At 47.6% G+C, this 19177-nt stretch overlaps 1 protein-coding gene across 2 annotated transcripts in view; it reads right to left on the bottom strand.

Moving 5' to 3' along the window:
• Positions 1–306: 306 nt before the first annotated feature.
• Positions 307–19177, bottom strand: part of TFCP2L1 (transcription factor CP2 like 1) — a 59343-nt gene continuing 40472 nt past the window's right edge. The window contains exons 8-16 of one of the 2 annotated variants that reach the window (XR_013762606.1): positions 16903–16994; positions 16323–16371; positions 16149–16242; positions 13891–13981; positions 12995–13098; positions 10765–10907; positions 8931–9705; positions 5858–5909; positions 307–4577 (exon numbers count right to left, since the gene is read on the bottom strand). Coding sequence is in view for 1 of the 2 variants with exons in the window: in XM_079132184.1 (XP_078988310.1) it covers positions 4531–4577; positions 5858–5909; positions 10765–10907; positions 12995–13098; positions 13891–13981; positions 16149–16242; positions 16323–16371; positions 16903–16994 (672 nt within the window). In the remaining variant the exon portion in view is untranslated. The remainder of the gene's footprint in view (positions 4578–5857; positions 5910–8930; positions 9706–10764; positions 10908–12994; positions 13099–13890; positions 13982–16148; positions 16243–16322; positions 16372–16902; positions 16995–19177) is intronic. The other variant, XM_079132184.1, reaches the window with a different exon arrangement.

The raw sequence follows: 19177 nt of genomic DNA, 5'->3' as shown, positions 1-19177 counted from the left end.
GCCCCGAGGCTGCCTGGGCAAGAGGTCACTAGGGCAATGCCTGACCTTTGCTTAGGATCCCAAGCAGGACTTGGAACTTGCCACCCCATCCTGTCCTTTCCAAATGTGCACCGCCCCTTCCCCTAGCAAATCCTATTGCTGCTCCATTCAATAGCCTCAGTCTCTTCATGGTAAAGGGACAACCTACTAAACAGGGAAAGGTTTATTTCAACTTTGCAAAAAAAAAAAAAAAAAGTTTGCCCAGTAAGCATGCTGGTCTAACAGTGAAGAACTCAGCCTGGGGCTTCCAGTTCCAGATGGCAGCCTGGGCCATGAGATGAGTACATGCTTGTATCTTCATTTTTGCTGTCTGTTACGGTTTGAATATGAGGTGTTACGTAAAAAGCTGGTGTTGGACAATGCCAGAATATTCAGAGGTGAAACTATTAGATTCTACAAGCTATAACCTCATTGGTGGATTCATCTATTTGAAGGATTAATAATTTGAGTACTACTGGGTGGTAACTATAGACAGATGGTGCTTGGCTGAAGGAAGCTGATCACTTTGGGTGTCCTTGGGCATTATATCTTATTCCTGGCTCCTTGTGTATACTATCTCTCTGCTTCTCGGCTACCATGAGCTGACAGCTTTCCTTTGCCATGATATTCAGACCCAGAGCAATGGAGCTGGCTGGTCATGGACTGATCCTCTGAAATTTTGAGCCAAAATAAACTTTCCTCCTCTAAGTTTGTTCTTGTGAAGTATTTAGGTTACAGTGACAAAGCTGACTAACATACTTCCACTGCCAAGAAGAAAACCATGGCCTAGAATACATGGCAGGGGTGGTGGGAAGTCCTTGGAGGGAGATGCAGGCCCTGCAGGTCCAAGTCTCTGAATTTGGAGCTCAAGGAAAGACACTGGACAGGAATGGAAATGCAATGGTTTTTCTGTACTCTAATGAAATGAAAAATAAAACCTACCATTGTAGCTTATCTGACTCCCAAGGAAAGGATAAGCTGCTTAACTATTAGGGGGGAAAGACATCTTGGTACCAAATTACCATTTGTACTCTATCATTTTCTCTTCCCTTGTAAACTGTAAGATTTAACTATAATCATTAGAAGGCAAGAAGAGCAGATGACAATGAGCATGTCAGAAAATGGAAGACTCTACTAACAGCAAACTTCAGGTGACAGACCTTTATTAGGACCTCTTTTGAAGTTAATTAAAAATATCAACCTGCAACATTCTTTTAGAATTAAAATGTGGCCTGCCGTCACTTGATCTGGGTAGTGGCATCACTTAGGCATGGCAACCACAGACACACTGAAGGGCTAAAGTCAGAAGACCAAAACGGTCCAGTCTTGGTTCTTCCATTAATGAGAAGTATGTCTTAGAGCTAATTATTCTACTTCCATGTGACTCAGTTTCCTCATGATTCAAAAAGGAAATGATTAGTCTAGGATCATCCATAGGATCAGGATGTGGTATTGGAACATGGCAGAATATGTTCTGCCAAAGATGGCAGAATATAAGAGTGGTATGATCCAGTATTGTGAGACAGGTAAAGAGAGAGACGGTAAGAACAGAACAGGAAGGCAGCTGTAAACGTTGGGAGCCAAACATAGACTGAGAAGGGGAAAGGTGAGCTTCCCAATTTCAGAATCATGCTCCAGAAAGATCTAGTAAAAGTTAAGGACTGTTAGCAGGGGCGCCAAGACAATTCCATGGAAAACAACCAATCAGGTGGGACAAGTAGATAACTACATGCAAAAGCACGAAGATGGACCCCTACTTCATATCATGAACAAAAATTAACTAAAGATGAATCGATCATTAAGAGAACTAGAACTATGAAATTTTTTAGAAGAAAACAGATAATAAATTTCTCCTGTCCTTGGATTAGGCAATGATTTCTGAGAGATGACCTAAGAGCAGAAGCAAAAAAAGAAAATATAGGTAACTTGGATATCATCCAAATTTTAAAAACTTTTGTGCTTCAAAAGACATAACTAAGAAAGGGAAAACAACCCACAGGATGAAGAGATTTTTTTTTTACAAATCCTGTATCTGATAAAGGATCTGTCTCTAGAATATACCAATAACTTATACAACTTGATAAAAAAAGACACCTAAGTCAAAAATGGGCAAAGGATCTCAATAGGCATTTTTCTGAAGATATACAAATGACCAATAAGCATGTAAAAAAAATGCTCCACATTATTAACCATTAGGGAAATGCAAATCAAAACCACAATGAGGTACCACTTCATGCCTACTAGGACACCATAAGAAAAAAGACATCACAGCAAGTGTTGGTGAGAATGTGGAGAAACTGGAACCCTCATACACTGCAGGTGGGAACGTAAAATGGTCCAGCTGCCTGGCAGTTCCTCAGAAAGTTTAACACAGTTATTATGACCCAGCAACTCCACTCCTATGTAAATTTCCCTAAGAAATGCATGTCTACATAAAAACTTGTACAAATATGTTTATAGCAGCACTATTCATATTACAAAAAAATCTGAAACATTCCATCAACTGACAGACGCAATAATATCCACATACTGAAAAATTATTCAGCAATAGAAAGTAAGGAAGTAATGAACTGGGGTATAGCTCAGTGGCGGAGCACTTACCTAGCATGTGCAAAGTCCAGGGTTTGATGCTTAGTATTACAAAAAGAGTACTGATACATGCCCAACATGAATGACCCTAAAAAGCATTATGCTAAGTGAAAGAAACCAATCACAAAAGATCACATTATATGATTCCATATACAGAGTATCCAGCATAGGTAAATCTATATAGAAAAGTATAGTCATGGTTTCCCTGATGTGCAGAAGTTGAGCAGTGATAGCCTAGGGCATAGGGTTTCCTTGGTGGGGGTGACAAAATATTAAAAACTGTGATTTCTGTGAAAAACCACAGAATCAATGGGTAAACTATATAGTATGTGAATGGTATCTCAATGATTCTGTTAACCCACTCCTCTCTTTCGCTTAGAAAAGGAAAAGGAATCGGGAACCTGTTTTCACTCTAGGAATAGCACAGCCACTGTCCCCAAAAGTATCAACAGAGTCCCACTCTCAGAAGTGTCCTGGCTTGTATGATGAATTTATATCATTTCTCTATCACTGTGTGATATCACAGGTGGCTTTGCCCTTCTGGGCCTCAATTTCCCCATCTGTAAAAAAAAAAAATCTGCCAGGTTCAGACAGTCTTTGAGCCTAGCACAAAATTCCACAAAATTTCCATTATTCAATTGTTCCATTATTTCCAATATTCTACAAAATTTCTATTAGAGAAGCTGTAAAATGCTACTCTGGGGCTCACAGGGTTCACCATGGCTCGGAAGGTAAACCTAAATTATCAGAGTTAAAGCCCTGGGTTGCTACAGATCACGGGAACAGAAGAAAGGCAAAGACTAAATCCTGACTCTACCAAAGTCACTGCTACTCAAATCTCTCATTTTAAGATAATCCAACCATTCCAATGGACTCCTAAACATATTCCCTACAAATTAAAAAGGACAAAAATTTAAATGAAGGCCCCTCACAGAAAATACACTGTCCCTATGAAACATGAAAAATTCAGACCAACCAAGGTCTTCTCTCCTCTCAATGGGATTTTGCCAGTCCATCTTAAAGGTCCTGGAATTTTGATGATCAAGGTCTTCTAATGATATAATGGAATTATAATTTCCTAGACCTCCTTACCCATGATTGCTTAGGAAACAAAATTACACCAAAGTAGCAAAAAGAAGAATCATTTGGTTCTTATTCCTTCTCTACTCATGAGGATCAACCTGGGAAGAATCATTCTATTCCGCCCACCCCCCCCCCCCCCATCACAGGCAGGCCTTGGGATTAGCATCTGTGAGACTGGTCACACACATACGCTGTGGAGTCTACTGTGCCAACACAGACATGAGTGCGTCTCCCTCTGGGCTTTGCTGCAACACTCAGAAACAAGAAGGGGAAAGAGGCAGAAGGCAGAGAATAATCCCACTCCCACCAATTCATTCAAGAACAGGGGAAGCAGATGCTGCTGGGGTCACTGACAAGGGAAGCAGACATGAAGACAGAAGAATGGGGCCACCTCCCCCAACAAATCAGCAGTGCCAGCCAAGAAGCCAGCTACCTGAGAAAGAGGAGAGTGTAGGGGTGAGGCAGAGCTTTCTCTGGGGGCAGGAGAGTGGTCAGAAGGGATGAATACAGGTGGCACCAAGGTGCCCAGTGAGCCTCGGACTCAGAGGCCTGGGGTTTCAGAGAAGGTGCCCCACCGCTTGCCTTTTTAGAACATCAGGGTTGAGAGAACACACAAGGAACCATTCAAAAGCTGGAGGCCAAGAGGAAAGGAAAGAAAGGAGCTCTGGTTTTCTGCGTGCCAGATTTTGTGTCCACTGGTTTCTGCGGCTTCATGGTCTGTAGCTTTCGTGGCCCGGGCGGGAACTCTCCCAGCCTCAGCTTTCCCGGTGAGACTGGAGCTGACAGTGGTGCAATTTCTACATCCAAGGGGCTGGGAGCAGGTGTGTGTCCTACTTCGGCTCAGAGTCCACATTTCAGGATGATGTGGTAGCCATCGTTGCTCTCGGCTGCAAGAGAGAGACACTGGGCATATTTCACAGTAACGAAAGGTTCAGTGCTGTAGTATTTGGGAGTGCCAAAGGGCATGGTATGAGTGTACAGCAGAGACCATCAAAATAAGGTCACATAAAGCAAAGTGTCCTACAGAAGTAAGGATTTTAGCACATGCCTTGGCATGTATTTATCTAGTTTCTTCTTGACAACGGACCTTTCAAACTTAGCCCTAGGTTCAAGGACAAAAGCACCTATGTCCAAAGAGGCTTTGGATAAACTATGGTTAAAAGGGGTGTTATGGTTCCCAAGTCCAATGGCTCTCAATGGCTGTGCTACAGTTTGCATCTTAGATGTTCCTCAAAGGCCCATGTGTTGAAGGCTTGAGCATCAGCCCATGACACTACTGGGAGGTGGTGGCCCTGTTAAAAGATGGGACCTGGCATAGGAAGGAGTCAGGTCAGTGGGGGCGTGTCCTTGAAGGACCCAGCCCTCCCCTTCCTCTCTCTCTCTGCTTCCCACATAACATGGGTGAGCAGCTTACTCTGAGCCCACCCCACCACTGTGTGCTCCCTCGGGCTCAAAAGCAACAGGATCAGCCAACTGTGGACTAGAACCTCCAAAACTGTGGGCCAAATAAACTCCTCCTTTTACACTGGTATCTCAGACATTTTGTCACAGTCATGGAAAGCCGACTAACACAGGCTAGGTCCCAGAACAATTGGGGAAGAGGCCTCACCACAGAGCAGGGTCCATGACCCAGGCATAGGGCTTGATTCTGAAAGCCCATCCGCTCACCCTCCCGGCCCCAAGGAAAGCCACCGCAGGTCTTTCTCTGCCCTTTATGAATAAATGCATGCTCCTGGCACACAGGCTTTGTCTCACAGCAGACAGTGGGCATGCTGATGTCCTCTCAGGACACCTGGCTCAGGTGGGTCTTCGTGCTGGCCCTGCAAGGCCACAGCCATTCCACCTGCCACCACATGCCTGGAGACTCATTAGGAATAAACTCAAACACAGCTTGCTTCCACTCAACACCGAATTCATGGAAAACAAATTGCTAGCCCCCAGTTTCCCCTTCAGAAGTGTCTTAGAAGCCAGTCTCACTAGTTCTGGCATTGCTAGGGCTGCCTCCGAGGAAGTTTGTGTTTCTTTTTCTGAAGGCTGTTGCAGGTAGTCGCCTCCGGCGGGGCGCTGTGCAACAGGGCCCAGCCCTCCAGCGAGCTCTCCCTCACCCCACGTGCCCCCAGAGATACGAAACACAGGCTCCAATTAAACAAGGTAGGAGAGACTTTACCTTTTAATGTGCTGAGGATAAAACAAGATTCATCTTGGAAATTTTGCACCATCTGTAAGGCAAAAGAGAAGATGTTCCCTCAAGGATGAACACATGACAAAAAAAGGCCCAGTGACAGGGAGCCCAGTCACTCAGCTGTAGAAGTGACATCGCTGCCGTGTCTACACAAATGCAGGCACATGGTGACACTAGAACAATCACTGTGGCGGGAATGATACAGAATCAACGTGTGACACGCTTGCACTTTTAAGTAACAGAGCCTCGCCCACAAAGGATGGAAAGCAGCCCGGAGGGGAATCGAGATGTGGCCACTTCACATGGGGCTGTGGGTCTGGTCTGTTTGCACTTGTTTTGCTTTTTCTGAGTTATGGGGACTTCTACTCTCTGTAACGTACTCATTATAGGGAGGAGCATGTGTAAAACAGCAACAGAAAACTAAACACGGCCACACACCGCACAACCCTATTTCCGTCAACAGTGGGTCACATGCACAATGTGTGGGGGTCACAAGATTAGAATGGAGCCAAAACATTCCTGAATTCCTATGACCAAGTGGTGCTATAGCCATGGCAATGTGATGGCAAAACACGACTCGAGTGTTTGTGGTGATGTTGGGCTCAACAGCCTACTGCGCTATCAGTATAGTGTATGCAATTATATACGGCACATAATTCTGGGCAGTGATAATAAATGATTATGTTACTGGTTTATGTATTTACTATACAATACTTTTTGTTGTTATTAAAGGTTGTATTTCTACTTATCAAAAAAAAAATGTTTGTTGTAAAACAAACTACTGTTATGCCAGCAGTAGTCCCATACAGCTCGAGTTCATTGCATTATTTTATCGCATGGAGAGCCCTGTACAGTGATTGACGTACACCACCTATGCTTGTGTGAATGCTCACCAATGAGCAACCTGGAATGCTCACATCATGACAAATCCGCCTAACAAAGCATTTCTTAGAAGGTATCTGTTGTTTTAGTGGCCCACGACTGTAAAATTTTTAAAAAGAAAGGAAACCTTTGGCAATTATCAGTATCTGTGTATTAGTGGTCAAGAACAAAATAGGAGGCTTACCGTTCCCTATGTCTGCAGACATGGCAGAAAGCTAACGGTGACTCACAAGTCATTTCTCTGGTGTTTTTACTGTGATTAGCTCCCCAGTGACCCTGGCCGAGCCTTTCTCTCTTCCCTTCTCCATGGCCTTATCTGTAAAACGGGGCTGTTTTGATGACTAAAAATATTAACCAGAGCTGGGCATGGTGGCTCACACCTATAATCTCAGAGACTCAGGAGGCTGAGGCAGGAGGACTGCAAGGTTGAGGCCAGCCTGGACAACTCAATGAGACCCTGTTATCAAAAATTACAAAATACAAAAGGGCCAGGGATGTAGCTTAGTGGAAATGACCATAAGCATTCTCCTATCAGGCATGTGCCCTAGATAAACTCCTAAGTATGTATACCAAACATGCATAAGAATGTTTATACTTGTGTTATCTCTAATTTTAAACACAAAACTCGAACCAGTCCTGACATCAGTCAACAGCCAACCAACTGGGATCTAATCACATATGCTGTTCAGCAGCTCAATGCTCAGCAGCGATGCACCAAAGCTTTTGTGAAGCTCAGAGATATAATTTAGAATGAAAAAAGAGAATCACAGAAGAATACACTATTATTCCATTTACACAAAGTTTTAAAATTGGCAAAAATAAGTTATATGTTAAGAAGGAACAAGGGAGTGATTAATATAAAATTCATACTAGCAGGTGAGGCATGGATATGAAATAAGCCCAAAGGAACTTCTAATACTCTAGTAACCAAAGTGCAGAGAAATGCAGACTTAATAGCAGCACAATTAAGTCTTATGGACTCTTTGCATATGTATGCTGTATTTCACAATATACATTTAAATCTTAATGTATACACACATATATATGTACATACATAAGATGTATATATATATATACACATCTTAATGTATACACACATATATAATGTATACACACATATATATACACATATATATATATAAACATGCACACAACACACACAAACCCCAAGATAGCAGAGCCCCTTTCTAAATTTAAAAAAATGCATCCACATTTTATCACCTGCTCTGTATTATTGCCTCAAATCTTGCAAATCCATCCACCTATCGACCCCTGCCCCTCCCTGCAGGGTCTAATGATGCGTGAAGTACATTTATTCTATACTGCCGCCTGTTCCACCTAGGACTCTTGGCAGGCCAACCACCTGGGTATGCAGAGCCCACATGGGCTTAATAAGTAACTCTCCTGTTTAATTAAGCACCCTTACACCCCGCGGCCGGCTCCGCAGCTGGTCAAGCCGCCTCTAGCGCTCTGGGCAATTAAGAACCAGAGGTTTCCAATTGATTCAGGGTTAAGAGGCAAGGAGACTTTGGGGAATAAGAATCACCTACTTAGCCAAGGTGGCATTTGAGTCCTGTTCTCTGCTTCACTTGCTTAACTGCCTATTCTTGAGGGCATGGGGCAAGCCAGGGAAGAACTTCCTCAGGGACCCATGAAATTGCAAGGGCTCCCCACATTCTTGCCTTCTGTCTTCACAAAAAAAATTCACTCAGAAATACCAAGTGATACACCTTCACGCCACTACAACTGCCCACTGCTCAGGGCACTTCACCTAACAGGCTATTCTCAAAAAAGCTCTCAGATCAGGAACTCTTGAGCCTCAGTTTTCTTATCTGTAAAATGGGGATAAAAATCAGCTGCATTTGATTGAATGTAATGATACAGAAGGAATTTTGAATTGGTGACTAACATAGCAAGTGGCAGATAAGTGTACAGTTGAGTGTTTTAAAAGCCCATACTTTATCTACACACACACACACACACACACACACACACACACACACACACACAATTACCTGGTAGAATCACACCAAACCTAATGTCAACCCCTCCAGGAAAAGAGAATGGAGAAGAGGAGGGCTTTTCAGTTGCCTTCTTCATTTCTCTATGGTTTGACTTTTTACACTAGTTATGAATTATTTTCTAATTAGAAAGGAAGAAAAAAACTCTTGCCAACCTCCAGGACTGAGATGAAACTCGTAGTCACTGAAGGGCTCTACAGGTGTAATGACAAGAAGGAAGAGGACGTCCCTGACACCTTCACAGAGGTCATTTAAGAACATTTTAAATTGCCAAGTCTGGAAGATCTTGCCGACAGACGAGTGCCCACCACGAACGTGCCCCACTGGAAGGCCCGCGGCTGACTTAGTGTCTCCGAGCGCCTCCACTGTTCTCTTGTTTTACCCACAATCTGTCTGGCGGGTGTAATTCTGCACATGTAGAAACTGAGGCTAAAGAATTCACATACATTTCCCTGAGGTGGCTCGGCTACTAGGAGGCAGGAAGGACACCAGTCCCATTTCAAAGTCCGCATTTTCTCTACTTTTCCCAACCACTACTCCAGTACCCAGTTTCCTCTATAATCCTCTACACTGGGGATTCAGAGTTCCTGGAATTGACCTGGGTCTTCTGGTGGCTGAGCCAGGGGCTCAGGGTCCCACCTCTGCTGGCTCACTGCTCAGACTCTGCAACTGTTACCTGGATTCCCACCATGGCTCCACCTGTGCCCACCTGGAGCCATTAGTCTCTGGGGGCCTCGGTTTCCTATCAAAATTCAATGATAGCACCCACTTCATAGGGAGGCAGCCAGGGTTAAATGAGCAACTACACGAACACGCACAACACTAGCCCCAATACAGTAAGCACTTGCTGGAGTTCAGATCTTGAAGTCCCCAAAGGCCCATGTGTTGGAAGTTTGATCTGAAGTCTGTGGCACTGTTGAGAGGTGGGGCCTGGTGGGAGGAAGTTAGGGCATCGTTGGGGGTATCCTTCAAAGGGATATTGGAACCCCAGTCCCTCCTCTTTCTCTCTTTGCTTCCGGCTGCCTTGAAGTGAGCAGCCTCCTCAGCTGTACACCATGTGGCTGCCTTACCACAGGCCCAAAGCCACAGAGCCAACTGACCATGAACTGAAACACCTGACACCATGAGCCCAAACAGACCTTCCCTTTGCAAGCTGATTATCTCAGGTACTTGCTATGGGAACAGAAAGATGATTAACTTGCCATTCCACAGGCAGTGCCACTTGTTACTATTATTATTTAGAAGCAGCTGGGCGTGGTGACATGTGCCTGTAATCCCAGCAACTTGGGAGGCTGAGGCAGGAGGATCATATGTTCAAGGCCAGCCTCAGCAACTTAATAAGATTCTGTCTCAAAAAAATTAAAAGACTGGGGATGTAGTCCAGGGGTAGAGCACCCCTGAGTTCACACACGAGTACACACACAAAAAATTACTTAGAAGGATGGCGCAGGATAGAGTGATCTTAAACCCCACAGTTTCACAATGTGCAAGGCTGCCTAAACGGTCAGCAACCTGTTCAAGACTCCCTCAGTCATCAGGGGGCACAACTCCCAAAGGACCCTGTTCCATACCTGAGCCCCCTCTGTGGCACAAGCCTTGTGGCAGGGGACAGATCCAGGGAGGCCAAGGCACTATCACTTAGCGGAGGCTTTTGTTCTCATCTCCCACAGCCACCGCTGCTCCCACCCAACCCCAAATCCCGCTCACCTCTCCTGGGGCTTGCCCCCGGGGGCTGCCACCCACTTTGAGACAGCACCATGAAGGGAGGGGTGGAGTCTGTGCCCCTGGCTCCTGCAGGGCAGCCAGCCAAGGCTGGCTTAAGGCACAGCTACCCGGCAGCACAGCCCCTGCAGCTGGCAGCAGGTGGCATGCAGTGAAACCTGTGGGCCCCCGGTGAGCCCCGTGGGAGACGTTCATAGCATGGGGTCCTGGGGCTCCTCCTGGAAGTCCAAAGCCCAGCCTCCAGGGCCAGTTAAGGGGCACCCTCACCTCGTTGCTCACCACCACGTGGATGCCCGTGGGGCCCTGCCGGTAGATGCGGTGGATGTGCTGCGGGGGGATGCTATACAGGTTGGCGATCTTCTCAATCAGCTCCAGGGTGGTCAGCTCTTCCAGGAAGATGGCATGGTACACTGCAGGAGGAGGAGGCAAGGGGCTTCTTTTTATGTGGTTGCTATATTAGCGTGGGCCTGCCTATGACTGCCCCATCCTGAGAGATCATCGGCTCGTTTGAGTGATGGGAATGTGCCAGGAAGCCATGGCTAGGAGCGCAGGAGAGATCCATTACAGGGGAACAGGCGGGCCCTGGCTCCTGATGCCCGTTTCAGTCTCTTGGGGCACTTTCTGTGAAATGGAGTTTCCTGGACTCTCCCAAGACCCAGGGACATCCAGTTGGGGGTGCAGGCTGGAGGAGCATGAGGTGATTCTGGCGTGTGGCCAGATTCGCACTCTGCTTTGGGAAGTGGAGGACACCCTGTTGCCTTTCCCATTCTTCCCACGGTTTTCCTTTACTTTAGCGGGGATGGGGGTGAGAGGGGGGTACTGGGGATTGATCCCAGGGGTGCTTTACCACTGAGCCACATCCTCAGTCCTATTTTTTCTCTCAATTAGAGACAGGGCCTTGCTAAGTTGCTGGGCTGGTCTAGAACTTTCAATCCTCCTGCCCCAGCCTCCAGAATCTCTGGGATTCCAGGCATGTGCCACTGCGCCCGGCTTTCCCACTGTATAAGAAGGTTACTGGATGGCTTAGATGCAGAGTGACATTTAAAGATACTTGTTGTGGGGCTTGGGGTTATAGCTAAGTTGGTAGAGTGCTTGCCTCACAAGCACAAGGCGCTGGGTTCAAATCCCCAGCACCGCAAAAAATAAATAAAAATTTCAACCCCAGTACTGGAAAAGAGAAAAACAAAGACAGTTTTTCCTTGCTAGCAGAAGAGAACAGGTCTGGCCCTTCCCTTCCTAGTGGAGAACCATGCTCAGCCCAAGCAACAGTGATTCTCAAATGCTTCCTTAGACAAACCCTAAACTAGCTGGGGCAAGCTCCAGGGACGACCTGGGGTAGATTATTCGACTTTAAGGAGCCTTGAGTTCTTCAAAAGTAAACACAACTGGATTATATTTAAAGTTTCCTTCACTTTTTTCTTTCTTTCTCTCTTTGTTTTGCAGTAGTGGGGTTTGAATCCAGGTGTGCTCTATCACTGCACTATACCCCAGTAGTGCAGTTTATTTTTATTTTGAGATGGGATCTGATTCCATTGCTGAGGCTGTCTTTGAACTTGAGATCCTCCTATCTCGGCCTCCCTGGTAGCTGGGACTACTGATGTGTGCCACTGCTTTCAGCCCAAACTTCTCCTTTAAGGAACACTTGGTCCAGAAGACCTGAACAGGGGCTCAGTATTTTAAAAGCACACACAGGTGGCTCCCAGCAAGGGTGGCAGAGGCTCAGGGTTACAGCCACACAACAGACAGCTTTCCCAGGATTTCAGAGAGGCGGAGCCACCGTCCGATCCTGTCGAGAGAATGGGATGACTGCCTAATGTCCCTTCCAGGACTAACATACCAGGTAAGAACCCCATGTCTCATTTCTGAGATGCATTTTTAGAAACAAATTCTAATGGTACTGCCTTTTTTTCTGAAAGTTGAAATGTATTAAACTTTTCAGAGCCAGTTCCATTTTTTTCCTGATTTTATTCCTAAAACAATCAGACCACCAGCCAGAAAGAACTAGAAGGTTCTAGGCTGACACCATTCCTCACAACCTCAGCTCACTGGCCTTTGCTGCCCCAGCTGAAGGTGGCCATGAGTGCTCAGAGGCAGGACAGCGAGCAGAGGCCTGGAAGGGACCGTCACCACCTGCTCTGCACAGAAGCCATTTGGGGAGCATCCTGGGGAGACAAGAGGCTCTAGCAGGGGCAATCCTGAGTGCAAATCCTGACTCTGCCACTCTGTGGAAGCAAGACCTGAGATCACCTGACACCTCCCGAGTCCTGGAATGTTCCCTGGATGACCCCCGAGTTGTAGGGCAGCTGTGAGGTCAGGCAACACATTGGACCACCCTTTGCATGGAGTCCTAGTCTGTCCTTCAGAGACTAACAGCTGAAAGACAGGGGACAGGGCCTGGACACTTACCAAAAACACAGAGGCAAGGCTGGGGCTTGGCTTGGAAGCCAGGCTGCGGGGCCTGAATATTTGGGTCCCGATTATGGTCCCCACAACTCACCACATAGGTTGCTGTCTCCACTGCCGTCCCGTTTCTGCTGTAAAGGTGCTCGGTTCTGCTCCACCTCCTGACAGACATAAATGGTCATCTTGGGCCTCACATTCCTGACAGGAGGAGAAGAAATAAACGGCATGGATGATGGACCAAACTCCAGTAGTCTAGAATGTTCTAGAACACAGGGTAGAACCTGCAGCAGGAAGAACTTAAGAGGAAGAAAGATAGTGGTGAGGATGCAGAATGCCTTGGAAATTTTCAATGTAGGGCTCGGCACGTAGCTGAGTGGTAGAGAGTGTGTTTGGCATTCGCGAGGCCTCAGGTTTGATATCCAGCACCAGAAAAACAAATTAAGTGTGCTAAAGTTTAAAATTAAGTTGGACTGTCTCATTAGGTCAGAGCTCCAGGGCCCCACATGGCCAGTGTCTCCTGGACTGGTCAGCACAGCTGCAGAATATTCCAAATGTGGGAGTAAGTTCTATAGGACAGACTGCTCTGGAGTCCTTTCTAAAAACCATATATGGCAGTGGCGTTTGCCCTGCCCTAGTCCACGGCTCCCCTCCGAGGGATACAGCTCTGAGAACCAGGACCATGCAAACATCCCAGAACCCAGGAAGTGGCCAAAGGTCAGATCCAGAGGCTGGAGTCAAATGGAGAAGAGGGTATGGCTGCCAGGCAGGGACTGCTGCAGCTGACTGTGAGTCCTTGGCAGTGACTCACTCCCCTGCCCTCCCTGAAGGACCTCCTCCTGCATTTGCCCCCACACTGCGGAAAGGCCTGTCTCACCCCTTTTCCCACCAGCTGGATTATCTGCAAAGTCTAAGAGGATGACACAGGGGCTTCCTGCCATACCTGGCTGAGCCACAGCCTCCAATTAGCTTCCCTGAGAAACCAACACCCACCTGCCTTTGATGGCATTGAAGAGCCGGATCCCATCTGCAGGACCACAGATCTGGACCAGATCATCTCTGGACATCTTCAGCAGGTCAGCACCTAGCAGGGAAATGGGCTGCCCATTATGTGGGTCACAGAGGGAGGGCTCCATCTCTGAGCGCCTGGACTCCACACTGGAGCTGGCCTCATCCCTGGTGGGCACCTGACGCTCCACAGAGAGAAATAGCAAAGAGCTAAACAACTGCAGAAGATCACAGCCCACAAGACAAAGAGAAAAGCTGGTGCTCACAAAAGCACACAGAAGGGAGGCCAATAGGTCCTGCCCGCTGAGGCCTGTCTGCCCCCTCCCTCTGTACTTTTTATGGACATTAATCTACATGCACAGATTTTATCAGCATGTGGGCATTGATTACACGTGCATGCTTCTGTGTATTAGTATACAGCTCACTGGAGGCTGACATTCTGAACACAGCCAGGGACCTGCACAGACCAAGGGGCAGAACATTACCAGCCACCCACAGCCTCGTGACAGCCACTCCCCTGCCACTGGGGAACCACTACCCTGACTTCTAACCCAGCTTTGCTTGTTCTCTGAAGCTCATGGAAATGGAATTGAACCACAGGTACTTTTCTAGCACAGGCTTCCCTCCCTCCGAGTCATGTTCCACATCTCATTTGAGTTTAGCACAGAGATTGTTTGGGTCCATTATGATGCATGGATTATTGCACAACTGTACCATAATTCAAGTATCCACTCTCTGTTGATGGGCTTTGGGATGCTTACAGCTTGGGGATGCTAGGGAAAGGCTCCATGAAACACTTTTCTGTGTGTCTCTGGTCAGTGCACATGGCGTGTCTGCTGGGTCATGGACATGCATGTTCGGCTCTGGTGGATAATGCCTAAGTGTTTCCCCAAGTGCTGTGTCCACGTACAGTCCCACCACCACATTTAAAGGCATGCACAGAGGCAGGTGTCTCATGGGGACAGAGAATGGCAGGTTAGTAAGACAGCTAGCACGGCATGAGGGCTGTGCCCTGCTCAAAGCCCACAGGGTCTCCTAGGTCCCAGTGCCCAACTGGACTCTCCAAGGGCAAGGTATACTAGAAGCCACATTCCCATCCCTTGACTCCTGCAACGATCAGACACTGTCAGGTACAATTCTGCTGGCATAATGGCTTCCTTTCCACTGGGAGTAAGTAAAAGCCAAAGTACTTCTACTGTTATACCAGAGGCCCAGCCTGCCTGCACCCCTCAGACCTCAGAGCCTCCAAGTCCACTCTGCACCAGTCTCCTGGCTCCTCTGCATGACCACTCTGGGAGGCACCCACCTTGCAGTCTTTGCACTTTCTCTGCTTGGAAAACTTCCCCCAGTGACCACTTGGCTCCATCCTGCCCCTCTGTCTAGCCTTTGCTCAAGGACACCTCAGAAAGAGCCTCTCCCTTCCCCCATCCAGCCCAAGTCAGGGTCCGCCCCTGACCACCCCTACCCCAGCACAGACATGCCGCACTGCACCGAGGTGGGCAGGCAGTTCATGGATCTGCACTGACTCAAAGTTGCCAGCCCCTGAGGACACGGTCACTGTCTGACCTTCCTTGCACCCTCCACCCCTAACATAAGAAGGCTCTTAGGGACACTGAGTTGAAAGATGAGTGGATTCCATTTCTCTTCCACTGCCACACTGCTGTAGCTAGGGCCAGACCTTTACTCCCAGTCACCTGGGTGGACTCTGCTGAGTGGCAAGGCTCACTGCTCAGTTCACCTTGAGAACCACAGCAGCTGAATCAGGACTCCTGCTTGAGGGCCACCAGTTGGGCCTTCAAAAAACCTTTTAAAGAAGGACAAACCAGCCTTCCCATCTCACCTATGCTCCACCCCCAAATCCCAGGTCATAGCTCAGGACAGTAGAGTTTTGGTAGGAAAGGTACAATGAAGACTAGCCAAGTACGCAGCACCCTACTTGGCTGAGTGGGCTCTTCCTGGGCAGGCCAGAGCCCACACACCTGCAGATGAGGAGATCTAGATAAAGTTACCTGAAGAGAACCCTAAAGTCACCCCTGACTAAAACCTTCCAGAAGCAGCATCTCATGTGGGCAGCATGGCATCTCTCTAGCCTTTGGCCCAAAGTCAACACGAGAGAAAGAAGGAACCCATGCTATTGTACATCTCGCAGACACAGCCCCAGTCCTGCAGGGGCCCGGGACAGGTCCTGGATAGTGGCTTCCCAGATGCCTGTGAGATCTCAAGCACAGTCTGGAGCTGCTCACCTGAGAAGCTGGCAAAAAGCCGGCAGAACTGTGAGAACCGGTTGCGGTGGAGCCACTGCTGGGCATCCTGGATGGAGGCTGACGGGAGCAGGTGCTGCGGGAGACAGAAGTCTTAGGATGGCTGCTCAGAGCCCACTAAGGGACCCCCAGCCTGAGAGCCCCGTGTACACTTACATCATTGCCCATGGGCAGGGCCTCCACTGGGTGGGTCGGCGAACTGTTCCTGCAATGGAAAATGGAGAGGCAATGAGGAGGGAGGGAGGGAGAAAGGGAGCGTCCAGGATGGGATGAGGGTCCACCACCTAGCCTGGTGCTTATGTCCTGACAGGTGTGGGCCTTGTTTTAAATGATATGACCCAAGAATTCCCTGAATCAGGGACTAGGAGTGTAGCTCGGTGGTAGAATGCTTGCCTAGCATGCACAAGACCCCCAGCACTGAAAAAACAGAAAGAAAGAAAAGAAGAATTTCCTAAGTCAGAGAACCATAAGCAGGAAGCTCAGTGGAAGGCCAGCTGCCTAGCATGAGTGAGGCCCAAGGTTCTGCCCCCAACACCGCACACACACACAGAGCTCAGAAAGCTGTACAAAACCTAACGTGGTTGTGACTGCCAAGGCAACTAACCATGCTGAAACCCAGGCAGATGCCAGGTTATGGAAAGGAGAAGAGTTGGAGAAAGGAACCTATACCATCTTTTTTTTTTTTTCCTACACCATCTTTATTCTAGGGACCCACAGAGACAAAGGTGGGACATACCCTTCACCGAGGCCAAAGCTGTTGGGAGAGCCATTGTAGCTTGGGGATGGGGCGTTGTTCACCTGGTAAGCCACGTCAGGCCATGGAGAGCACTGTGGGAGGAGAGACAGAGCTGTGTGAAGGGAGGTCAATAGTCCTCAGGATGAGCTGGAAGCTGCAGAGGTACCAGCCCACGCTCCTCAGGTCCTTCCAAGCACCCATTAACACCAATACATGAGACACTGACCCACTAACACACAGCCTGGGTTTACTGGGTGTATATAATGGGCCATGGCCAAGCGAGTTACTATGGTCAGACAGGGGAAACCAAATACGGCAAGGAAATCTAATGTTCAGGACTTCATTCTCAGAGCAAGCAAACTATAAAAGGTATCTCATCAAGCTTTCTAGTAATCAAACCATCAGAGGGAACCACCAGTCATGTGATTGGTGGGGGGGGCGGGTAGGGACCAGAGATTGAACCCAGGGGCACTTAACTGCTGAGCCACATTCCCATCCCTTTTTTATATTCTATTTAGAGACAGGGTCTCACTAAGTTGCTTACGCCTTGCTAAGTTGCTGAGGTTGAATTTTGTTTTTTTTATTCAGTGGACACAAATGGGGTACGATTTTTGTTTTGTAGAGTCACACCATTTGCGTGATCACATGTGTACATAGGGTAATGAAGGTTGTCTCATCCTATTATTTTTCCTTCCCCCCATCCCTCCCCACCTCTCATTTTCCTCTATACAATCCATCCTTCCTCCATTCTTGCTGAGGCTGGCTTTGAACTTGAAATCCTGCCTCCACCTCCTAAGCTACTGGGATCAATCATGTGATCTTGAACCCCCAAGGAAGGAGGAAAATCAGAAAGTTTTTCCAAGTACAGATACGTGTGTGTGAATGCATGTAAGAAGCTAAGGCAACTTCCAAAGAAAAATAAACAATAAAATTCAGTATTGAAACCCACTCTGTTTGAAGAAAGAAATCCTGCCAAGAGGCCAAGGCAGGCAAAAGAGGCATTTGCACAGTCTACAAAGGGAGGCTCTGGGAGACACAGAAACACAAATGATCTGATGCTTACCCTCAAGAAACATGCACTGCAGAAGCCAAAACCAAACACACACATGGGAGCCTCCCCAAGAAAGCAAAGACCTCCAGATTTTGCCTGCCGGGGAACTGAGAGGACAAAGTTTGCATTTCTTCCCTTGCGGGCAGTGACATCACTTTGGACAGGGCCAATTTGAAGCATTCCTGAAGATTTACTATCCCCCAACAAATCCAAGGGTTGGTAAATATTTAACTGTTGTGAGTGTGGGCTGGAATTTGTTGGTGCTAAATCCTGCGGCCCGAGAAGGAAAGCCGATGAGCTGATAGAAGGGGTACTGGCACCTCCCAAGGTCATGGCCCAGGGGGCTCTCCGGCACCACCGAGGAGGGCCCTGGGAGACGCGGCAGGAAGCTCAACGGCACCTCGCCTCTGCTGGGGAAGCCATGAGAGAAGCAAAAAAGTCAAAGCTCAGACAGAGAAAAGTGTCACCCTCCCAGTGGGGTCACCAATACAGACCAGGCATGGGAAGAAAATGATCCAAGTTCTAAAGCCAGAAAATGCAGTGCTGGGGTCCTGAGGCTTCTTTGCTGGCTGAGGGTGGGGCAGCGCACTCTTGCTAGCAGTGCCCCTCAGCAGCTGTTGTCCTCGGTCACACAAAATGCCAGTACCCGTAAGGGTGAGCCACATGCATTTTGTTGCTGCTTTGTATACAGGATTGAATCCAGGGGCACGCTCTGTCACCAAGTTTTATCCCCATCCCCTTTTATTTCTTTATTCATTTATTTATTTATTTTGGTGACAGGGATTGAACCCAGGGGATGCTTAATCATTGAGCCATATCCCTAGCCCATTTTTATTTTTTGCTTTGAGACAGGGTCTCATTATAAATTGCCAAAGCTGGCCTTGAACTTGCAATCCTCCCGCCTCAGCCTCCCGAGTTGTTGAGATTACTATAGGCGCACATCACCACACCTAACACCACATTAGCTTTCATACTGCCCTACTGCAAACACTCTTCCACATGTGACTCATTATGCACACAAGAATGCAAGAACAGCAAGGCCCAGCACCCTTTTCTTAAACACTCTGTGCCTAAGCCCCACCTTTAACACAGCCTGGAACCCTTTGCCCATGGCCAGCATGGGTCTTGCACATGCCCTGCTAGTAAATCCAATTAGTCACTGAACAGACACCAATGCCAGTTGGTTGATCTCACTAGGGAACCCAGTGAGGAATGGCTGTTTAA

The sequence above is a fragment of the Sciurus vulgaris genome (assembly GCF_902686455.1).
Source record: "Sciurus vulgaris genome assembly, chromosome: 3".
Lineage (NCBI taxonomy): Eukaryota > Metazoa > Chordata > Mammalia > Rodentia > Sciuridae > Sciurus > Sciurus vulgaris.
This window is presented reverse-complemented; position numbering and strand designations above follow the sequence as displayed.